The 19,460-nt window shown below is 34.1% G+C and overlaps 2 protein-coding genes across 9 annotated transcripts in view; one reads left to right on the top strand and one right to left on the bottom strand.

Annotated features, from left to right (window-relative positions):
* The window catches only part of MIPOL1 (mirror-image polydactyly 1), a 320,020-nt gene that overhangs the window by 134,183 nt on the left and 166,377 nt on the right, over positions 1–19,460 (top strand). The window lies entirely within an intron of this gene.
* LOC102951314 (40S ribosomal protein S24-like) lies at positions 18,622–19,036 on the bottom strand. Its single transcript, XM_015537344.2, has one exon. The coding sequence runs from the start codon at positions 19,015–19,017 to the stop codon at positions 18,622–18,624; it is 396 nt and encodes a 131-aa protein (XP_015392830.2). The 5' UTR covers positions 19,018–19,036.

Consider the following 19,460-nt stretch of genomic DNA (forward strand, 5'->3'; position numbering starts at 1 on the left):
TATTTGTTCACAATTTTGATTTTATATAAAACTCAACACACAGAAATAACGTAAATATTAAATCTGCAATTTGATGAGTTTTGACAAATACGTATAACATTTCCATAACCCAAGAAAGTATCCTCATTTATTTCCCTTCCCTACCGATCATCCCTTCTTCAGCTTCACTGAAACAACTTTTCTGACATTTTTAAGCAAGATTTATTCTGTTTGTTCTAGAACTTCATACAAGTACAGTTATACAGTGACAGCATTAATTTTGTGATAGTTATCCATGTTGTTCTCTGTATCAGTAGTTCGCTCCTTTTTTGTAAGTAATATTCCACTGTATAATATTCTGTATTTCACTTTGTATTCATTCTCCTGTTGATGGACGTTTGGATTTGTCAGTTTGTCTAGTATGGTAAAGACTACTGTGAGAATTCTTGTGCAAGTCTTTTTGTGGACACATGCTATTACTCTCTTTTTAAAATAAGAGTAGAACTGCTGGGTTGTAAGCTTGGTATTTATTTTCAAAAGAAATTAAGCAAATTGTTCACCAAAGTTGCTGAATCAATTCACACTCTCAACAGCAATTTATGGAAGTTTTGATTGCTCCACATGCTCACCAACAGGTGTTGTCAGTATTTCTTTAAAATTTTTTTTTTTAACGTTTATTTATTTTTGAGACAGAGAGAGACAGAGCATGAACGGGGGAGGGCAGGAGAGGGAGACACAGAATCTGAAACAGGCTCCAGGCTCTGAGCTGTCAGCACAGAGCCCGACGCGGGGCTCGAACTCATGGACTGTGAGATCATGACCTGAGCCGAAGTCGGCCGCTTAACCGACTGAGCCACCCAGGTGCCCCGTTGTTGTCAGTATTTCTAATTGTAGCTATTATAGTAGGTGTATAGTGGTATATCATTTTGGTTTTAATTTACATCTCCCAGTGACTAATGATACTGAACACTTTTTCATGTGTTTCTTAGCTATTTATATATCTTTTTGAACATCTGTTTAGCTCTTTTGCCTATCTTTTAATTGGGTGATTTTACTTTTTATTATTGATTTGTAGGAGTTCTTTACATATTGTAGATAAAATCTGTTGTCAGATATATGTATTAAAAATAGTTCCTCAGGGCGCCTGGGTGGCTCAATCCATTAAGGCTCCAACTTCAGCTCAGGTCATGATCTCATGGTTTATGGGTTCGAGCCCCACGTAGGGCTCTGTGCTGACAGCTCAGAGCCTGGAGCCTGCTTTGGATTCTGTGTCTCCCTCTCTGTCTGCCCCTCTCCCTCATGCTCTGTCTCTCTCTCTCTCCTTCAAAAATAAATATCAAAAAAAAATTGTTTTATGTTTCTCATTCTGTATCTTGTGTATTCATTTTCTTAATTCTATATTTTGATAGGCAACAATTTTAAATTTTAATGAAGTCTAATATATCAATTTTTTATTTTGTTTTTGTTTTAATTCCAGTTAACACACAGTGTTATATTAAGTTTCAGGTGTACAATATAGTAACTTAATGATTCCATATATCACCCAGTGCTCATCATAACAAGTGTACTCCTTAATCCCGATCACCTATTTAACCCATCCCCCAGCTGCCTTTCCTCTGGTAATTATCAGTTTGTTCTGTATAGTTAAGAGTCTGTGTTTTTGGTTTCTTTTTTTGTCCGCCCTTTGCTCATCTGTGTTGTTTCTTAAATTCCACATGTGAATGAAATCAAAAGGTATTTGTCTTTCTCAGACTGACTTATTTCGCTTAGCCTTATACCCTGGATCCATTCACGTCATTGCAAATGGCAAGATCCCATTTCTTTTATGGCTGAATAATATTCTGTTGTGGATACCACCTCTTCTTTGTCCATTCATCAATCGATGGACACTTGGGCTGCTTTCATATCTTTCAGCTTTTGTAAATAATACTGCTGTAAATGTAAAGGTGTATGTATGCCTCTGAATTACTGTTTTTGTATTCTTTGGGTAAAAATCCACTAGTGTGATTACTGGATCATAGAGTAGTTTTATTTTTAACTTTTGGAGGAAACTCCATACTGTTTTCCAGGGGGTGCCTACACCAGTGTGCATGCCGACCAACAGTGTACGAGTGTTCCATTTTTTCCACATCCTCCCCCAACACCTCTTGTTTCTTGTGTTGTTGGTTTTAGCCATTCTGACAGATGTGAGGTGATATCTCATTGCAATTTTGATTTACATTTCCATGATGATAAGTGATGATGAACTTATGTGTCTGGATATCTTTGGAGAAATGTCTGTTCGTGTCTTCTGCCCATTTTTTAATTGGATTATTTGTTTTGGAGTGCTGAGTTATATAAGTTCCTTATATTTTTTGGATACCAACCCTTTTTTGGATATGTCATTTGTAAATATCCTCTTCCATACTGTAGATGACCTTTTAGTTTTGTTGATTGGTCCCTTCTCTGTACAGAAGCTTTTTATCTTGATATAGACCCAATAGTGTATCTTTGCTTTTGTTTCCTTTGCCTCAGGAAACATAATTCAAAATGGATTAAAGACCTAAATGTGAAACCTGAAACCATAAAAATAATGTATTAATTTTTAAATGTATCTTGTCTAAGAAATCTTACCTTATCCCAAGTTTGCAAAGATACTGTCTTATGTTTTCATCTGTTTTATTATTTTAATTTTTGCTTTAAAAATATTTTTTTAATATTTATTTTTGAGAGAGGAAGAGAGACAGAGCACGAGTCGGGAAGTGGCAGAGAGAGAGGGAGACACAGAATCTGAAGCAGGTTCCAGGCTCTGCGCCAACAGCAGAGAGCCTGATGCGAGGCTCAAACTCACGAACTGTGAGATCATGACCTGAGCCGAAGTCAGACACTTAACCAACTGAGCCACCCAGGCACCCCTAGTTTTTACTTTTAATCTGTGATACTTTGAATTAACTATTGTATATGGTGTAAGATAAAGATTGTGGTTTATTTCCTTAACCAGTTACTATTCAGTTGTTCTGGCACTATTTGTTGAAAAGGTGGGGTTTTTTTTCCCCCGTCATAGCCTTGGTGCCAATTTTTGAAAGTTAATTGACCATATAAGTATGTGTTTGTTTATGGGCATGCTATTCTATTATAAAGATCTATTTGTCTATCCTTATGTAAATTCCACAATGCATTGATGGATGTATCTTTTGATATCAGGCATTGGAAGCCTTTTCAATGTACTTTTTAAAGCTTGTTTTAGTTATTATAGACTCTTTGCTTTTTCCTATAAATATTAAAGTCAGATAATCAGTTTCCATAAAAATCCTGGTGGGATCATGATTAGATTATGTTGAATCTTTAGATCTTTAGCAGGTAGGGGGATTGACATCTTAACAATTTTTAGTTTTTTAATCTGTGGTACTTTTCATAACCTTGGGACTATAATAAACACACCACATAGTTAAATTGTAAGAATCTCAAAGTTTCATCTGTTTCATTTATTTCATTTTGTCGTATTTTCCTTAACTTGAATTTGTTTTAGCATTTTCTTCGTTCTCATTTTTTCTCTTCCTCCCTCCCTCCTCCTTTCTTCCTTTCTCCCTTTCTCTTTTCTGATATACATCTATTGTTGTTGAATTCAGTTCTCATTTATCTGACTATATCTTTACTTCACTCTCATCTTTTTAGAATGTATTCAATAGCAATAGGTATAGATGAATATAATAAGATTAATATAAGATCTCCCTAAGGGATCTCTGTATTCGATATATATTCTTCCTTACCACCATTATATAGTAGCAACCCAGTTTCCCCTTGGTAGTCAGTATCACTTACCCAGCCAGTACAGTAACCCCTTTCCTTACATACTGATTCAGAGGCATGAGGAGCCCCAAGCAAACAGGTGGCAGTTTCAACTTCCAGTTTAAGAGTCTCATGCTCTATCAACTGAGCTAGCCAGGTGCTTCAACTTCCAGTTTACTGGAATTTCTGTTATGTCTCTAGGTGGAAGTTTTTCTCCCTTTGGAGCTAAGAACTCTGTATTATCAGAACCTCTGTTTGCAGAGACGGGAAGCAAAAATTTTGCTGGTAGATCACTAGAAGTAAGTGAATGAGGCCATTCTCATTTTACCTCTTAATTCTCTGACCCATGAATACTGGCTATGGATGAAAAGGCCAGTATGTATAATACCCTGATTTAGAGCATGCACACTGTCATGGAGAACCTCGCCCTAGCTCCACAAGATATTGCCACCTAACTGACATTACAACCAAGTGTACAAAAATCCATTCGTGTTTTATCAAGCCAACTATGTCAAGAAGTTGGGGAACATGGTAAGGTCAGTGAATTCCATAAGCGTAGACCCACAATATTGTCACACTTCTTTTGCTGATTTGCTGTGAAATGATCAGAACAAGGCTATGTAGAATACTGTGATGGTACACATGGCATTCTGTAAGTTGACAGATGGTTGTTTTTGCCTAAGCATTGCATTCAGGGAGGGCAAATCCACATCCAGATAAAGTGTTTATTCCAGTAACAACAGTAAAGAGCAGTTTCAGTAAGAAAGTAGAATAGAAGTTTTTGATCCAAGAGTAGAGTTTCAGAGTTAAAGATTAAAGAGAACTAAGAACCAGATACTGCTTTGGGTATTGTTTGAAAATAAATATTATTAGAACAAATGAGTCAAGAAATTGTGAGGTAAGAGTTTTATGTGGGTGACCCTTGCTTTTCTCTAAAATATTGACAAGATAGTTTCTTTTAAAATGTGGGAAAGTAACCTTGGTTGTCAGATCACAGTGGTGCAGTTGAGAAAGCAAGTCATGTAAATTAGTCCTTCTCAAACTATCTGTGGTGAAGGACCAATTTAAAAAAAAAAAAAAAATTTCCAATGTGTTATCACTTTTTATAACTAATAAAAATTAAGTACCAAAAAATGAAAAAGCAAATAGACATGGAAAATTCAACCATACTTTTTTTGTTATTGGGTTCAAACAGCCACACATTTGCTCTGTGAATTTCTATAAAATGTTTAATTGCCTCCTCTGAATTTTAGTACTGCCTTCATGGCACTATCGGTTTCAGACCAGCACTAGCCCCTTGGATCACACACTCCAATTGGATAACAGAAACTTCAAAAATTGAAAGGATTGTTTAGTGGATTAGTGACCTGGAAATGACAGTTAAGAAGCAGAAAAAATGCAAATCCCTTCTTCCTACCTCTGAAGTAATAGTATGTGAAAGAAGGAACACACTCTACTAAAGAGGGTTCACAGAGACACATCACTGGAAGTAAGGTGGTTTTTATATTGAGCTGAAAAAATAAAGGGATTAAGTTTAAGATTGTATAGAAGTATCCTGGTAATGAAAAGATACCTCCAAAGGCCACAGATGACGAAAGTATAAGGAGGGTAGATAAGAGAAAGAGCTAAGCCAACAGAAAATTAGAGTTTTCATTGATCTGAGTGAATTGAATATAGTAGACCATTCTTCACTGAGATTGTTCTCCAGTTAATCACTGCATTTGGGTAATGTTCTTGACCTTACAAATACATGTCATTAAAACAATTACAAGAACGTTAAGGAATTAAAAAAAAAAAGGTATAAATTATAGACTTCATTGAACAACGAGGAAGTGTCCTGAGAATTGTCCCAAGTTTCCAAAGCTTTTGTGACAATATTCAATAAATCAGTCCACAAGTGTTTACTGGTTTCCTATGAAGAACGCTTGTTATCATATTTACATATTCAAGGTAATTAAAGCCTTATCTTTCAAAGAATATTAAACTTGTTGATACTTTTATTTGTCATACTTTTTTAAAATTTTTCTCCTATTTTAATCTTGGAAATTGGAGTGGCTTCTGTTAGGATTTTAAAATGTTTGAGCAACACATTTTATAAGAATATTAAGAATGAACCCGTAAGTAACTGACAGCTCTAGTGAGATTACAACATTTATAATAGCAAACAAACAAAAGTTTGCAAGCCAAGAAGAGGCATCTGTAATTCTAGGAACGCAATAACTGAAAAAGAGCTTAATAAACTATTAAAATGTGGCTATCATCCAGTGACTACTATTTCCTGATCTCTACTTTGTGATTTACAATAGTATAAGACGCATCTCTGTCCTTTTGTGCAATAACTGCCAACTTAACATTTAGGTTATACTGTTGTTTGTTTATGGATTTTGAGAAAATCCATTGAAGTTTACTTAAGAACCAACTCATTACAATGGTATTATTTACCGAATTTTGTTTTCCTGACTATTAGCTAACTACAGGGTTCAGCATTACAAGGTTATAACTGTACAAAAAGGATCAAAATACCATATCCTAGCTGTGGCATTAGCTAGAGAAGTAAAGTCATCATCTTAGAAATAAATGTCTCTATAGAACTGAAGAGATTAAAGAAACTAAGCTTAGATCAGACTTCTTTTATGTAGTAATTTTATAATTATATTAATTAGTTATAAAATATAGATTTTAATTACTTCCCAGTTATTCATTTTAAACTACAGCAATACAATACTTTTCTGAAATAATTAATATCAAAGCAAAAATTTAGGACAGTTATAGAAATATTGAAATTGAAGAGGAAGTGTTTTTTTAATTTTATTTTAAAAAGTTTTAACATTTTATTAAAAAAATTTTTTTAATGTTTATTCATCTTTGAGAGAGAGAGACAAAGCACGAGCAGGGGAGGGGCAGAGAGAGGGAGACAAAGAATCCAAACAGGCTACACGTTCTAAGCTGTCAGCATAGAGCCCAACATAGGGCTCAAACCCACGAACCATGAAATCATGACCTAAGTAGAAGTCGGATGCTTAACCAACTGAGCCACCCAGGTACCCCAACGTTTTATTTACTTTTGAGTGAGAAAGTAATAGAGTACAAATGAGGGAGGGGCATAGTCATTTCTCCATAGCCAGCAGGCTCCAGACTCTGACCTGTCAGCACAGAGCCAGATGCAGGCCTCAAACTCACGAACCACGGGATCATGACCTGAGCCGAAATTGAACACTTAACTGACTGAGCCACCCAGGTGCCCCTGAAGATGAAGTGTTCTTAATGAATTGCAACTTTTAATTAAACTAATAAAATTATATGATCTCAAATCTATTTAAGATTTTAGGTCACCATCCTGATCATCTGGAAACTACCAACCAAGTATTCTTAAATTTTATACAAACATATTTCTAATTCAACTTAAGTTATACATTAGATATCAGATATTAATAACATTTTGTGTTTAGATTGCCATTTTCTTCTTGTTAGGCCCTAGTGGATTGAGATTCTGAGAAGATGTGGGCATGGTGAAAAGATTTCCTCTCTCCAGAACAGTAACTACTACTGAAATCAAGGAACTATGGTGGCTTTTATCTTTTATTTTGGGCCCTACTTCATTTTTTTGGTAACCTGCTTAAATTACTTCCTTGGATTTATCATCCTACCCTTCCTTTTTTTTACTCCCAGATCAAGGCGCCATAATACATAGCCAGAGAATTAGCTGCGAATGCTAGGAAAGAGAGATCACAGAGGGGTGTGTTGAGTGGCCAAGTGGTAAGTTAGTGCTGGCCTTCTTTTGTGTTCAGGGAAGTGTTAGTTACATTTAAAGGGCTAAAATGGAACAAACATCTGCAATATATTGAATTTTTTTAAACTCCTTTAGTTCCTATTACCAGCTCAAATCATAGGAATCATTTCTAAATGTGTTCTAAATAAAATCTGAAAATGGTGATTTAATAACTCTCTTCTTTGGTAGACTAACTACATTTGGTAAGTTAGCAGTCTTTACTAACTCTTTTTCAGACTAACTACATTTAGTAGGTTAGCAATTTCTAGCAATTTGTTAGATGTTATATAATTAAAGACTTACTAATTTACTTTTAATTTTCTCAAATTTAGTAATTATTATCACTAGCATATTGTGGTATAACCTGGAGGAAAACTTCACTGCTAAGGAAGTGTTTAGGAATTTGTCTACATAATTCCGTTTCCTACTAACTATTCTAGGAATTCAGATTTACAGATACTAGAAAAGATATATTGAAAGTTATAGGAAATTGGAAGAGTGTTAAGTCAGCTTGAAACAAATGAAATTTACCATTCAGTTTCTGTATTGCAACAACTTTTCTCTCAATAGGAAAAATTGCTTTTGTTCTCTTGAAAAATGGTAGAAGCTTCTTGCCAGTATAATTATTACCAATCTTGCCATGCTTCAAAAAACAATTGGAAAAAAATGTAGGAACAACAGGTTACACAAGAATGCACAGAGTGAACTCGATGATTCCCCTGGCATTATGTCTAAAGTCACCCTTCCTGACTCAGGAAGATAGAGCCCAACCAAACACAACAGTGGTCTTGCTACAGTAAAGAAAAAGAAATTTAAGTCTAAGTATTTGATCTAAGTATTAAGTCTAAGTATTACCTGAAATTTGCAGATGGTATTAAATGAGTGGTAACTGTGCATATGTTAGGTATCTTACCATGGACCATCCACAATATGTAGTGTACAACTAGAAGCAGGAAATCCTAGAATCAGGAAAATGTGAGGCACATTCTAGAGAAAATGTAGTCAATAGAAACAAATCTCAAGACATTAATATGTTAGAAATTGCAAAGTGTTTAAAGTATCCATATTATATTTCTTCAAAGACTGAAAGGAAAGATGATCCTAATGAGTGAACTGATGGGAAATATCAGCAAGGAAACCAAGTCTAGGAAGAACCTAATTGTAAAACTAAAATTGCAACATCTGAAGTGAAAAACTCAGTGAACAAACTGACCAGTTCAGAGACTGTACAATAAAAGATTAGTGAACGTGAAGACAGATCAGTAGGAATTACCCAACCTGAAGTAAGAGAAAAAAATGAAAGTAAAAGAACACAACCTTGATGATCTGTGGGACAACATCAATCAGTCTAACAAGTGTGCCACAGAAATCCCTAAAGAAGAGAGAAAAAGTGAGTCAGAATAAATATTTGAAAAAAGAATTTCTGAAGATTTTTCAAATTTGGTAAAAACAGTCTTCTAGATCAAGAATCTCAGTGGACACCAAGAAAAATAAATACAAAGAAAATTTTACCTAGGCTCATCAGAATCAAACTGATGAAAACCAATTTAAAAGAGAAAATCTTGAAAGCAGCCTCAAGGATGGGCACTGATACATACATGGAACATTCCTGCGAATGATGGCTGACTTCTTACCAGAAATAATGAGAGTAAGGAGACAATGGCCATAACCTTTAAAGGAGTGAAATGAAAAGACAAAACCAAAAACTGTCAACCCAGAAGTATATATATAGTGAAAATATCCTTCAAAAATCAAGTAAAACCATGTAAAAAAAATGTAGCAGAACTGTTTTACAGAAAAGTGAAAGATCAGAGAATTGAACTCCAGTATAACAAGATCTAGAATATCTAAATATTTAGAAATTGAATAGTACCCTTTAAGAAAAAAATCCAGGAGTCAGTGTAAGTAGAGAAAAGTGAATTAGAAAAATACTACAAATTTATGAGATAATACATATCAAAATTTGCGAGATGTAGCTAAAGCAGTCTTCCAGAGAAATTATATAGCTTTAAATATTTATGTTAAGAAGAAGAAACATCCACAATCAGTGATTTAAGTTTCCATCTTAAAGATTAAAAAGATAAGCAAACTAAATAAACACAAAGTAACTAAAAGTATAAAGAGCAAAAATAAAATAAATGTAAAAGAAATATGAAAGAAAAACAACAGAGAAAAGTAAGCCAAAGTGACTTTTTTCTGAAGATTAGTCAAATGTATACGCCCTAGTAACAGTGAGCAAGGAAATGTGTCAGAGAAAGACAAATGCGATATGATTTTGCTCATATGTGGAGTTTAACAAACAACTGAGCATAGTTTTGGAAAAGAGAGGCAAACCAAGAAACAGACTCTTAACTATAGAAAACAAACTGAATATTACTAAAGGGGAAGCGGATGGGGGGATGGATTAAATAGGTGATGGGGATTAACGAGTGCACTTGTGATGATCACCAGGTGTTGTATGGAAGTATTAAATCACTAAATTGTAGATCTGAAACTAATATTACACTCTATGTTAGTTAACTAACTGGAATTTAAATAAAAACTTAAAAAAACTGAAAAAGAAAACTCAGATTTGTAGTATCAAGAATGAATGGAAGGATATAAGTACAAATTCTACATTTATGAAAGGGTAACAACAGTATTATGGAGAATTTCATGGTAATGAATTTGATGACTTATATGGACAAATAAGTTGAGAAACAATTTACCAAAATTAGTTATTCACTATTTCAATTTCTTGTGTAAGTTTTACTAAGTTGTGTTTTTCCAGATTTTTCCATTTCATCTAGGTTATAAAACTTTTAGGGGTGCCTGGGTGGCTCAGTCGGTTAAGCGTATGACTTCGGCTCAAATCATGATCTCGTGGTTTGTGAGTTTGAGCCCTTGTGTCAGGCTCTGTGCTGACAGCTCAGCCTGGAGCCTGCTTTAGTTTCTGTGTCTTCCTCTCTCTCTGCCCCTCCCACACTCACACTCTGTCTCTCTCAGTCTAAAAAATAAACATTAAAAAAATTTTTTTAAAAAGACTTTTAGAAAAATTGACAACCCAATTTTGAAAATTTCATGGAAATATGAATGACCTAGAGTACTCAAAAAAGTATTGTAAAAATAGGAATTTGAAGCATTCGTACTACCTGATTTCAAGACTTATTATTCAAATAAGTCTTGAAGTTTTGTAGTTATTATTCAAAAACTACAATAATATGTCTTGTGCATATACAAATCAGTGGGACAGTGTAGACAGCCCAGAAATAGAACTACTCCTATATAATCATTTTTTTTGCATTTTTAATAGCTTTATTGAGATGTTCGTGCTATTCACACATTTAGTGTATGATTCAGTATTTTTTATTGTATTTACAGAGTTGTGTATTACCACAATTTTAGAATATTTTAATCCCAAAAGAAACCCTGTACACATGGTCAGTCATCCCTATTCTCCCCCCCCCCATACCCCTCCCCTAGCCCTAGGCAACCAGTAATCTGCTATCTGTCCCTATAGATTTGCCTATTCTTTTATATAGGGGAATCATACAATATGTGTTTTTTGTGTGACTAGCCTCTTTCACTTTACATAATGCATTTAAAGTTCGTCCATGTGGTAACATGTATTAGTATTTTTTTTTTGCCAAATTATACTTTTTAAATTGCCAAATAATATTTGTATGGATATACCACATTTTGTTTAACCATTGATCAGTTCATGGACATTTGAGTTGTTTCTATTTTGTGTTTATTGTGAATAATGATACCGTGAACATCCATTTACAAATTTAGTGTGGATATATATTTGCTTTTTCTTTTGGGTGTATACCTGGCAATAGAATTTTTAGATCATATGGTAACAATGTCTCACATTTTGGTGAGCTACCATTCTGTCTTTTTTGTTACTGGTTTATTTCACTTAGCATAATGTCACCAATGTACAGTGTGTCAGAATTTCCTTCCATTTTAAGGCTAAATAATATTCCATTGTGTATATATACCACATTGTGTTTACTCATCAATCAGTGGATATTTGGGTTACCTCTACCTGTGGTTATAGCGAAAAATGCTGCTAGGAACATGGGTGAAGAAACATTCTGAGATCCAGCTTTCAGCGCTTCTAAGTATATACCCAGAAGTGGAATTGCTGCATTGTGTGATTATTCTGTTTTTACTTTTTTGAGGAACCGCAACACTGTTATCCACAATGGCTATGCCATTTTGTATACTCAGGAGCAGTACACAAGTCTTCAAATTTCTCCATATCCTCAGCAACACCTGTTATTTTCTGTTTATTTTATAATAGCTATTATAATGAGTGTGAGATAGTGTATTATTGTGGTATTTGTAATGATTACTGAGGGTAGACATCTTTACATATATTTATTGGCCATCTGTATGTCTTCTTTGGAAAAATGTCTACTCATATTCTTTGCCTATTTATTAGTAAGATGTATTTTTTTTTGTTTTTGTGTTATAGGAGTTCTTTATATATTCTATATATTAACCATTTATTAGATATATGATTTACTAATATTTTCATCTGTTCTATGTGGTGCCTTTTCATTCTTTTGATTGTGTTCTTTGATGTACAAACATTTTGAATTTTGATGTAGTCGAGTTTATCTATTTTGTCTTTTGTTGCCTGTGTTTTTGGTGTCATATCCAGGAAATCATTGGCAAACCAATGTCATGAAGCTTTTCCCTTCTCTTTTTGGCTAAGAGTTGTATAATTTTAGCTCATACATTATTTAGATATTTGAGGCATTTTGCGTTAATTTTTGTATATGCTATAAAGTAAGTGTTCAACTTTATTATTTTGCATGTGGAAAACTAATCTTCCCAATACCATTTCTTGAAAACACTGTCCTTTCCTCCACCGAATGGTCGTAACCCTTATAAGAAATTATTTGACCATATTTACAAGAGTTTATATTCCTGAGCTTTCTATTCTGTTCCATGGTTTACTTGTCTGTCTTTATGCCAGTACTACACTCTTCTGATTATTGTAGCTTTGTATAAGTTTTGAAATCAGCATACGTAAAAACTGTATATGTCATGTTTTATTGGTGATTGGTGAGTTGACCCTTATATCATTGTAAAGTGTCCTTCTTTGTAACAGCTTTTGACTTAAAGTCTATTTGCCGGATACTATTAATAGCAAGTCCTGTTCTTTTTTTGGCTACTGTTTGCATGAAATATCTTTTTCCATCTTTTCATTTTAAGCCATTGCGTGTCCTTAGATTTAAATTGAGTCTATAGCAGACCATACATCCTGTTGGGGTTTTTTTGTTGTTGTTGTTTAATCCATTCTGTCCTTTGAAGAATTTAATACAGTTACATTTAAAGTAATTACTGATAGAGAAGGACTTCCTGTTGATCTTTTGTTCATTGTTCTCTATGTGATTTGCAGTTTCTTCAATCTGTGCTTCCTCCCTAGTGCCTTCCTTTGTTTTCAGTTGATATTTCTATAGTGATGTGCTTTCATTCCCTTCTCATTTCCTTTTGTGTATAATTCTGTAGATATTTTTGTGGTTTGCCATGGGATTGCATAAAATATCCTAAAACTTATAGCAATTTATTTTAAACTGATAACTTCAATCACATAAAAATTATACTCTTTTACATCTCTGCCTCCCCAATTTATGTTGTCACAAATTATATTTTTACATATCATACACTCATTAACATAGATTTATAATTATTTCTATGCTTTTGTCTTTAAATTCTATACAAGAATAAATAGTAGGTTTATAAACCAAAAATTACAATAATACTAATGTTTATATTTGTCCATATATTTACCTTTAGTGGAGAACTTTATAATTTCATGTGGCTTTTTATTTACTGTCTAGTGTCCTTTCATTTCATCTTGAAGGACTCCTTTTAGCATTTCTTGTTAGGGCAGGTTTAATGTTAAGGAACTCCCTCAGTTTTTGTTTATCTGAGAATGTCTTAATGTTGTCCTCATCTTTGAAGGACGTTTTTGCTGGATATAGAGTTCTTATTTGACACAGAATTGGGCTTTTTTTCCATTCAGCAGTCTGCGCATCCCACTGCTTTCTGGCCTGCAAGGTTTCTCCTGAGAAATCTGCTAGTAATTTTATTAAGGGTCCCTTCTGCATAAAAAAGTTCTTTTTCTCTTGATGCTTCCAAGATTCTCTTTGTTTTTGACTTTCAATGGCTTGATTATAATGTATCTTAGTATGAGTCTCTCTAGATTTATCCTACTTGGAGTTGAGTTTCTGGTATTTTTATATCCTATATTTTCTCAAATTTGGGAAATTTTCAGCCATTATTTTTTCAAATGAACTCTTTGCCCCCTTTCTCTCCCTCTTCACTTTCTTTGAATCCCCTAATAAGTCCACTTGATGGGACTGTAAATCCCTTTGACTCTATTCACTTTATTTTATTTTATTTTATTTTATTTTATTTTATTTTATCATCTTATCTTGTCTTATCTTACTTTATTTTATTTTTTGCTCCTCAGACTCAGTAATATCAAATTAACTTTAAATTTACTGATAGTTCTGCTTGTTTGAGTCTGCTGTTGAACCCCTCTAATGAATTTTTCAGTGTAGATATTGTGTTTTTCAGTTCTAGGTTGTCTGTTTTCTTTTAATAATTGTGTTAATTTGTTGATATCCTTATTTTATTCATAGATTGCTGTCCTGATATTAATTTTATGTTCATGTTCTCCTCTACCTCATTGAGCATACTTAAGACAGCCATTTAAAGTCTCTATTCAGTAAGCTTGATTCACTTTGTTCCTTCAAATAGGCCATGATTCCCTCTTTCTTTGTATGCCTTCTCATTTTTTTTATTGTTGGAAATTGGGCATTTGAACAAATATCCACATCTCCCAGTCTTTATGGACTGACTCTATGCAGGAGACTTTGACTAATGAGAGTAGTGTGATGGCTCAAGTTCTTCTTGGGCCTTTTCTAGACATGCATCTTCCCTGCGCCTATGTATGCCTTTTTCCCAGTTCTTCCCTTTACTTGGCTGCTCTAAATGTCCTAATTTCCCTTAGAGTCTCATACTTGCTTCTTTGCAGGTCCTTGGATATCTGTTGTAGTCTTCTGCTAATAATTTCTTGACTGCAGACACCTAAAGCTCTACATTTCTTCTATAGTACTCATTCATCACGGTATCCACTGTTGGTTTCAGCAACTTCCAGCCTGATACCCAAACTATGCCATTCTTCCCATCAGTACTCCACAATCAGACAAGGCGGAAACAAGTCCCTTGGACCACCTGTAGACAAGCCAGAATGTTGGAAAAAAAGTCCCACTTTTTTGTCTTATCCAAAGAAGGAACTGGGAATTGGACAGCCTGCTTGCAACTGACATCTCTGTGATGTGCCCGGGGGGACAGTCCAGGAGGGGCAAGTAAAAATGCCACAAAATCTCCTACTAATTTGAGAGTGTCTTTTTCTTGGCTGAGGGTTCATTTGGTTGCTGCTGATCCTTAACTGGTTTCTAGAATTCCCACAAAGCTTGGTTCATATGTTGCTTACTTTTTATTTCCACTGGGGAACTTGGGCCTGGAGCGTCATCCTACACCCTTTTGCAGAGGTCACTGTCATTGTGGCTTTGATTTGTTTTTCCCTAATGACTAATGATGTTGTCTTGTCTGTTTTTGTGTTTATTAGACATTGTATATGTTCTTTAGAGAAATGTTTCTATTCTGATCCTTTGCCCATTATTTATGTGATTATTCTTTGTGTTACTGAGTTGTAAGAGTTTTTTTATATATCATACTTACAAACTATTTATCACATATATTATTTGTAAATTTTTTCACGTTCTTAACGATATCATATGGGGCACAAAAGTTTTTTTTATTGTGAAGTTCATTTTATACTTTTTGTCACTTGAAGGCTTAGAAGGTTATGCTTAATATAGTGTCACTAAGATTTACTCCTAAATTTTTTATCCTAAGATAAATTACTCCTAAGGTGTTTTCTCCTAAGATTTTTATGGTTTTGACTTTTACAGTTAGTTTTGTGATCAGTTTTAAATTAATTTTTCTGTATGTCTTAAGCAAGTTGTCTAAGTTCATTCTTTTGCTTGTGGGACTCACTTGATTTTAGACCAGGACATCAGTTTAGTCCATTGAGGAAAGATAAGACAGCAAATAGTGGTGCAACAGCTGGGTATCAGTACGGAACTAAAAGGAGTCTTGACTCTTCATGCTGTAATCAAAATTAAAGTCAAGGAGGATTGTAGACCTAAGCAAGAAAGCTAAAACTTGAGGAAAATATCTTTATTACACTGAGTGAGGGAAGCATTTCAGAAAGGACAGAAATAGCTCTAACCATAATGCAAAAATTGATAAATGTGCCTTTAACAACATTAAGGCTATCATCAAAGGCCAACTTTAAGAAAATGAAAAGATAAGCCAGAGTATGGGAGAAAATATTTGCAGTTCATGTATCTGACACAAGACTTAAATATTAAGTATGTTTAAATAATTCCCACAAATCGATCATAAGAAGATAAACAGTCTCCCCTAAAAATGCGCAGAAAATTCACAAAAGTCCAATGAACACATGGAGAGATTATAATTTGTGAACAGGGAAACACAAATTTAAATGTGATACTACACCACATGAACTATGGCATCTGAAATTTAAAAGACAGACACAACAATTATTGGTGAGGTTGTTAGCAACCAAAATTCTGATCCACTGCTAATGGGAGGAGAAGATGGTACAACCAGTTTTGAAAACTGCTTGGCAGTTTCTTATGTAGTGGAACAATATCTACTCTGTGACGTAACAATTCCATTTCTAGGTATTTAGCCAAGGAAAATGAAAATATATGTACATTGTAAGAGTTGATTAATAGTATGTATATTAACCTTTATTCTGAAATAGAGATGCAAACTATGATTTTTCAGATGAAAAACTTTTCATGAACGCAACTCACATAATAAACTTAAATGGTATTGCAAAAATAATATTTTAATAACAGCATACTAAATAAATTCCTGCATACATGTGGATACCTTTAAAATAATTGTCATCTTTACTAATCCTTTTACTTTGTTGTTTAAAATGTTTCTTGGAGTGTCTGGGTGGCTCACTCAGTAAGCATCCGACTTTGGCTCAGGTCATGATCTCGCAGTTTGTGAGTTCAAACCCCATGTCAGGCTCTGTGCTGACAGCTCGGGATCCTGGAGCCTGCTTCAGATTCCGTGTGTCCTTCTCTCTCTGCTCCTCCCTTGCTCACACTCTGTCTCTGTCTCTCTCTCAAAAATAAACATTAAGAAAAAATAAAATGTTTCTTTAATCTTTTTTTAAATAACTCAATAGTTTAAAAGGACTAAAAATTACTGTTTGTTACTAAATCCCTAGTTATTTACTTTCTTATGGTGTTTTTGAAATGAATATATGTAATTAAGATATATATGTACAAATTTGTAGAAATATGTCATTGTGTGGCATGTTGCCTGGTGGGTGCTTGTATCTTGTCTAATGGAGGCTCAGTGAACATTTACTGAATATATGTTTTTAAATATGTTTTATGTGTGTGTGCATGTGTGTATATACACACATATCAGCTATAGTACATGTGGCTTTAGAGTCTCATTCACGTAATTATTGTTTTTCTTTTTTAATCTTTGGTATTTTTAAACTTAATACCTCTGAGCATCGTATAAATATTGATTTAAACTGTTATTGATATTTTTCCGAGGCTTTAAAGAAACAAGTTACACTTTGAATTTGAAAACTCTTTATTCCAAGTTATTGCAATGTAACAAAAGCATTCTAGTTACTATTTTGAAATCTAAAATGAAGTGATTTTTAAAGATTGTTCTAAATTAAGAAGAATAAAAACTTATTTATATAGTCCTAAGTGCTTCCAAACATCTGCAGTTCAAAGTACATAATTCACATTGACACCAAAGTGTAGTGTCTGTTTTGACTGGAAGAGTCTGTTGTTATTTTTTGTCTGCAAAGGAAAGAATTGTATAGAATCCAAGTGGAGTGACGTTTGATTGTATGCAGTCACAATGGTCCGTGACTGAAAGCAGATTGTACAGGAGAAACGGGAGCTGTTAAAAACTTATACAATATTAGAAAACTTTTTGTTAAAAACTTAAGGCATATTAATCTTTCGGAAAGAGCACATAGAGTAAAACAGTGTAAAACAATGTATTATCTGCTTGATATAATTCTTCATTATTTACAACAGCAAGTAAAAGGAAATTACTGCTGAAAACAGATCTTGTATTAAAAATGGGCCAAATCATTTTATGATAACTTTTATAAATTTTATATTTTTTATGTTTTTATAACAATTTTTATATTTTATATGTTTAGTTCACTCGCACTGTAGAATTGTTTGTTTATAGAGAAAATTTTAATCCTTTTTTTCTTATCAGTGAACCTACAGACCACAGAATCTCTGAGCCCCTGAGATATTTTTACCATTCTACAGCTGTCCATCTTTTTTTATCTCTATCCCCCTCTCATTTATTCTTTCTCATGTTATTTTGAAGGAAATACCAGATATAATATCCTTTTTATCTGTAACTTTTATTGTGTATTTCTTTTTTTTTTTTAAGTGTATTCATTTTGAGAGAAAGAGAGAGTGAATGAGGAGAGGGGCGGAGAGAGAGGGAGAGAGAGGATCCCCAGCAGGCTCTCCCAGAGCCCTCCACAGAGCTCAAACTCATGACCTGAGTTCGTGAAGATCATGACCTGATCTGAACCGTGAGATCATGACCTGAGCTGAAACTGAAAGTTGGATTCTTAACCAACTGAACCACCCAGGCGCCCCTTACATTGTGTATTTCTAAAAGATATGAACTGTTGCTTATAACCACAGTATCATTATCACAACAAAAATATTAACAAAGAGTATTGTGAAGCATCTGATCAGTTTTCAAATTCCAGTCATTCCATAAATATCATAACTTTCTTCTTTGTTTGAATCTGTATTTAATAAGAATTACACATTGCAAATGACTGAATTGACTCTTAACACTTTTTTTTTCACATAAAAGTTCTTAGTTTATTAATCCTCTCATGAAAAATCTGCACAATCGCCAGATAGTCCCTGAAGCATCTTTACTCCTTCTGTTGTCCAATCTCCAGCTCACTGCTAGACACTTCATTTCTTTTTGCCAGCACCAACATTAGCTTTTGCAGTTCCCCTGACTTTGTTCATTCGGTTCTTGCGTTCCTTTCGCTGTTTTCTCGACGTCTTTTTCTTCTCATACAGGCCATGTCGTGCAAGTCTATGTTTGGGTTCATTTTTCTTTGCATAATCCAAGGAATCATAAATCCTGCCAAAGCCAGTTGTCTTGCCACCTCCAAAATGGGTTCTGGATCCAAATACAAAGATGACATCTGGTGTGGTCTTGTACATTTTGGCTAGTTTTTCCCGAATTTCTGTCTTAGGTACTGTTGCCTTTCCGGGGTGAAGAACATCGATGACCATCTGTTTCCGCTGAAGTAGTCGGTTGGTCATGAACTTCCTGGTCCGGATAGTTACTGTGTCATTCATGATGGTGGTCGAGCTTTAGGCAGCCAGGGAGGAAAAGAGCAACACTATTTTTAATTTATAGATTCCCTTTCTATCTCTTTTTGTCCTTGGAGTTTATTTTTTAAACACATTGAGTCCGTTTTCTTGTAGTTTCCCAGTTTATTGATTGCACCTCTGCAGTGTCATTTAATGTATTCCCCTCTTCTCATTAAGTATCTATAGGCTTGATCAGATTTAGATTACTGTTTGTTACCAAGACTGCTTTACAGGTAGTTTTGTGTTTTATCTGGGAATACATGTTGGTTTGTGAAAGAACTACGTGAGTTATTAACAGGTCTCAGTGGTCTATTAAATGATCTCAGTATATTAGTATCTCTTAGTTTATTAATGACTTCAAAATTGTGATATTCTAATACTCCTTTTTTTTTTTTATTAGCTTGGATGCTTCCATAGCCATTTTCTTA

This window comes from Panthera tigris, chromosome B3 (genome assembly GCF_018350195.1).
Source record: "Panthera tigris isolate Pti1 chromosome B3, P.tigris_Pti1_mat1.1, whole genome shotgun sequence".
Taxonomy (NCBI): Eukaryota; Metazoa; Chordata; class Mammalia; order Carnivora; family Felidae; genus Panthera; species Panthera tigris.

Coding starts and splice junctions, on each gene's coding strand:
- LOC102951314 (XM_015537344.2), bottom strand. CDS start 19,017: ATGAATGACACAGTAACTATCCGGACCAGGAAGTTCATGACCAACCGA.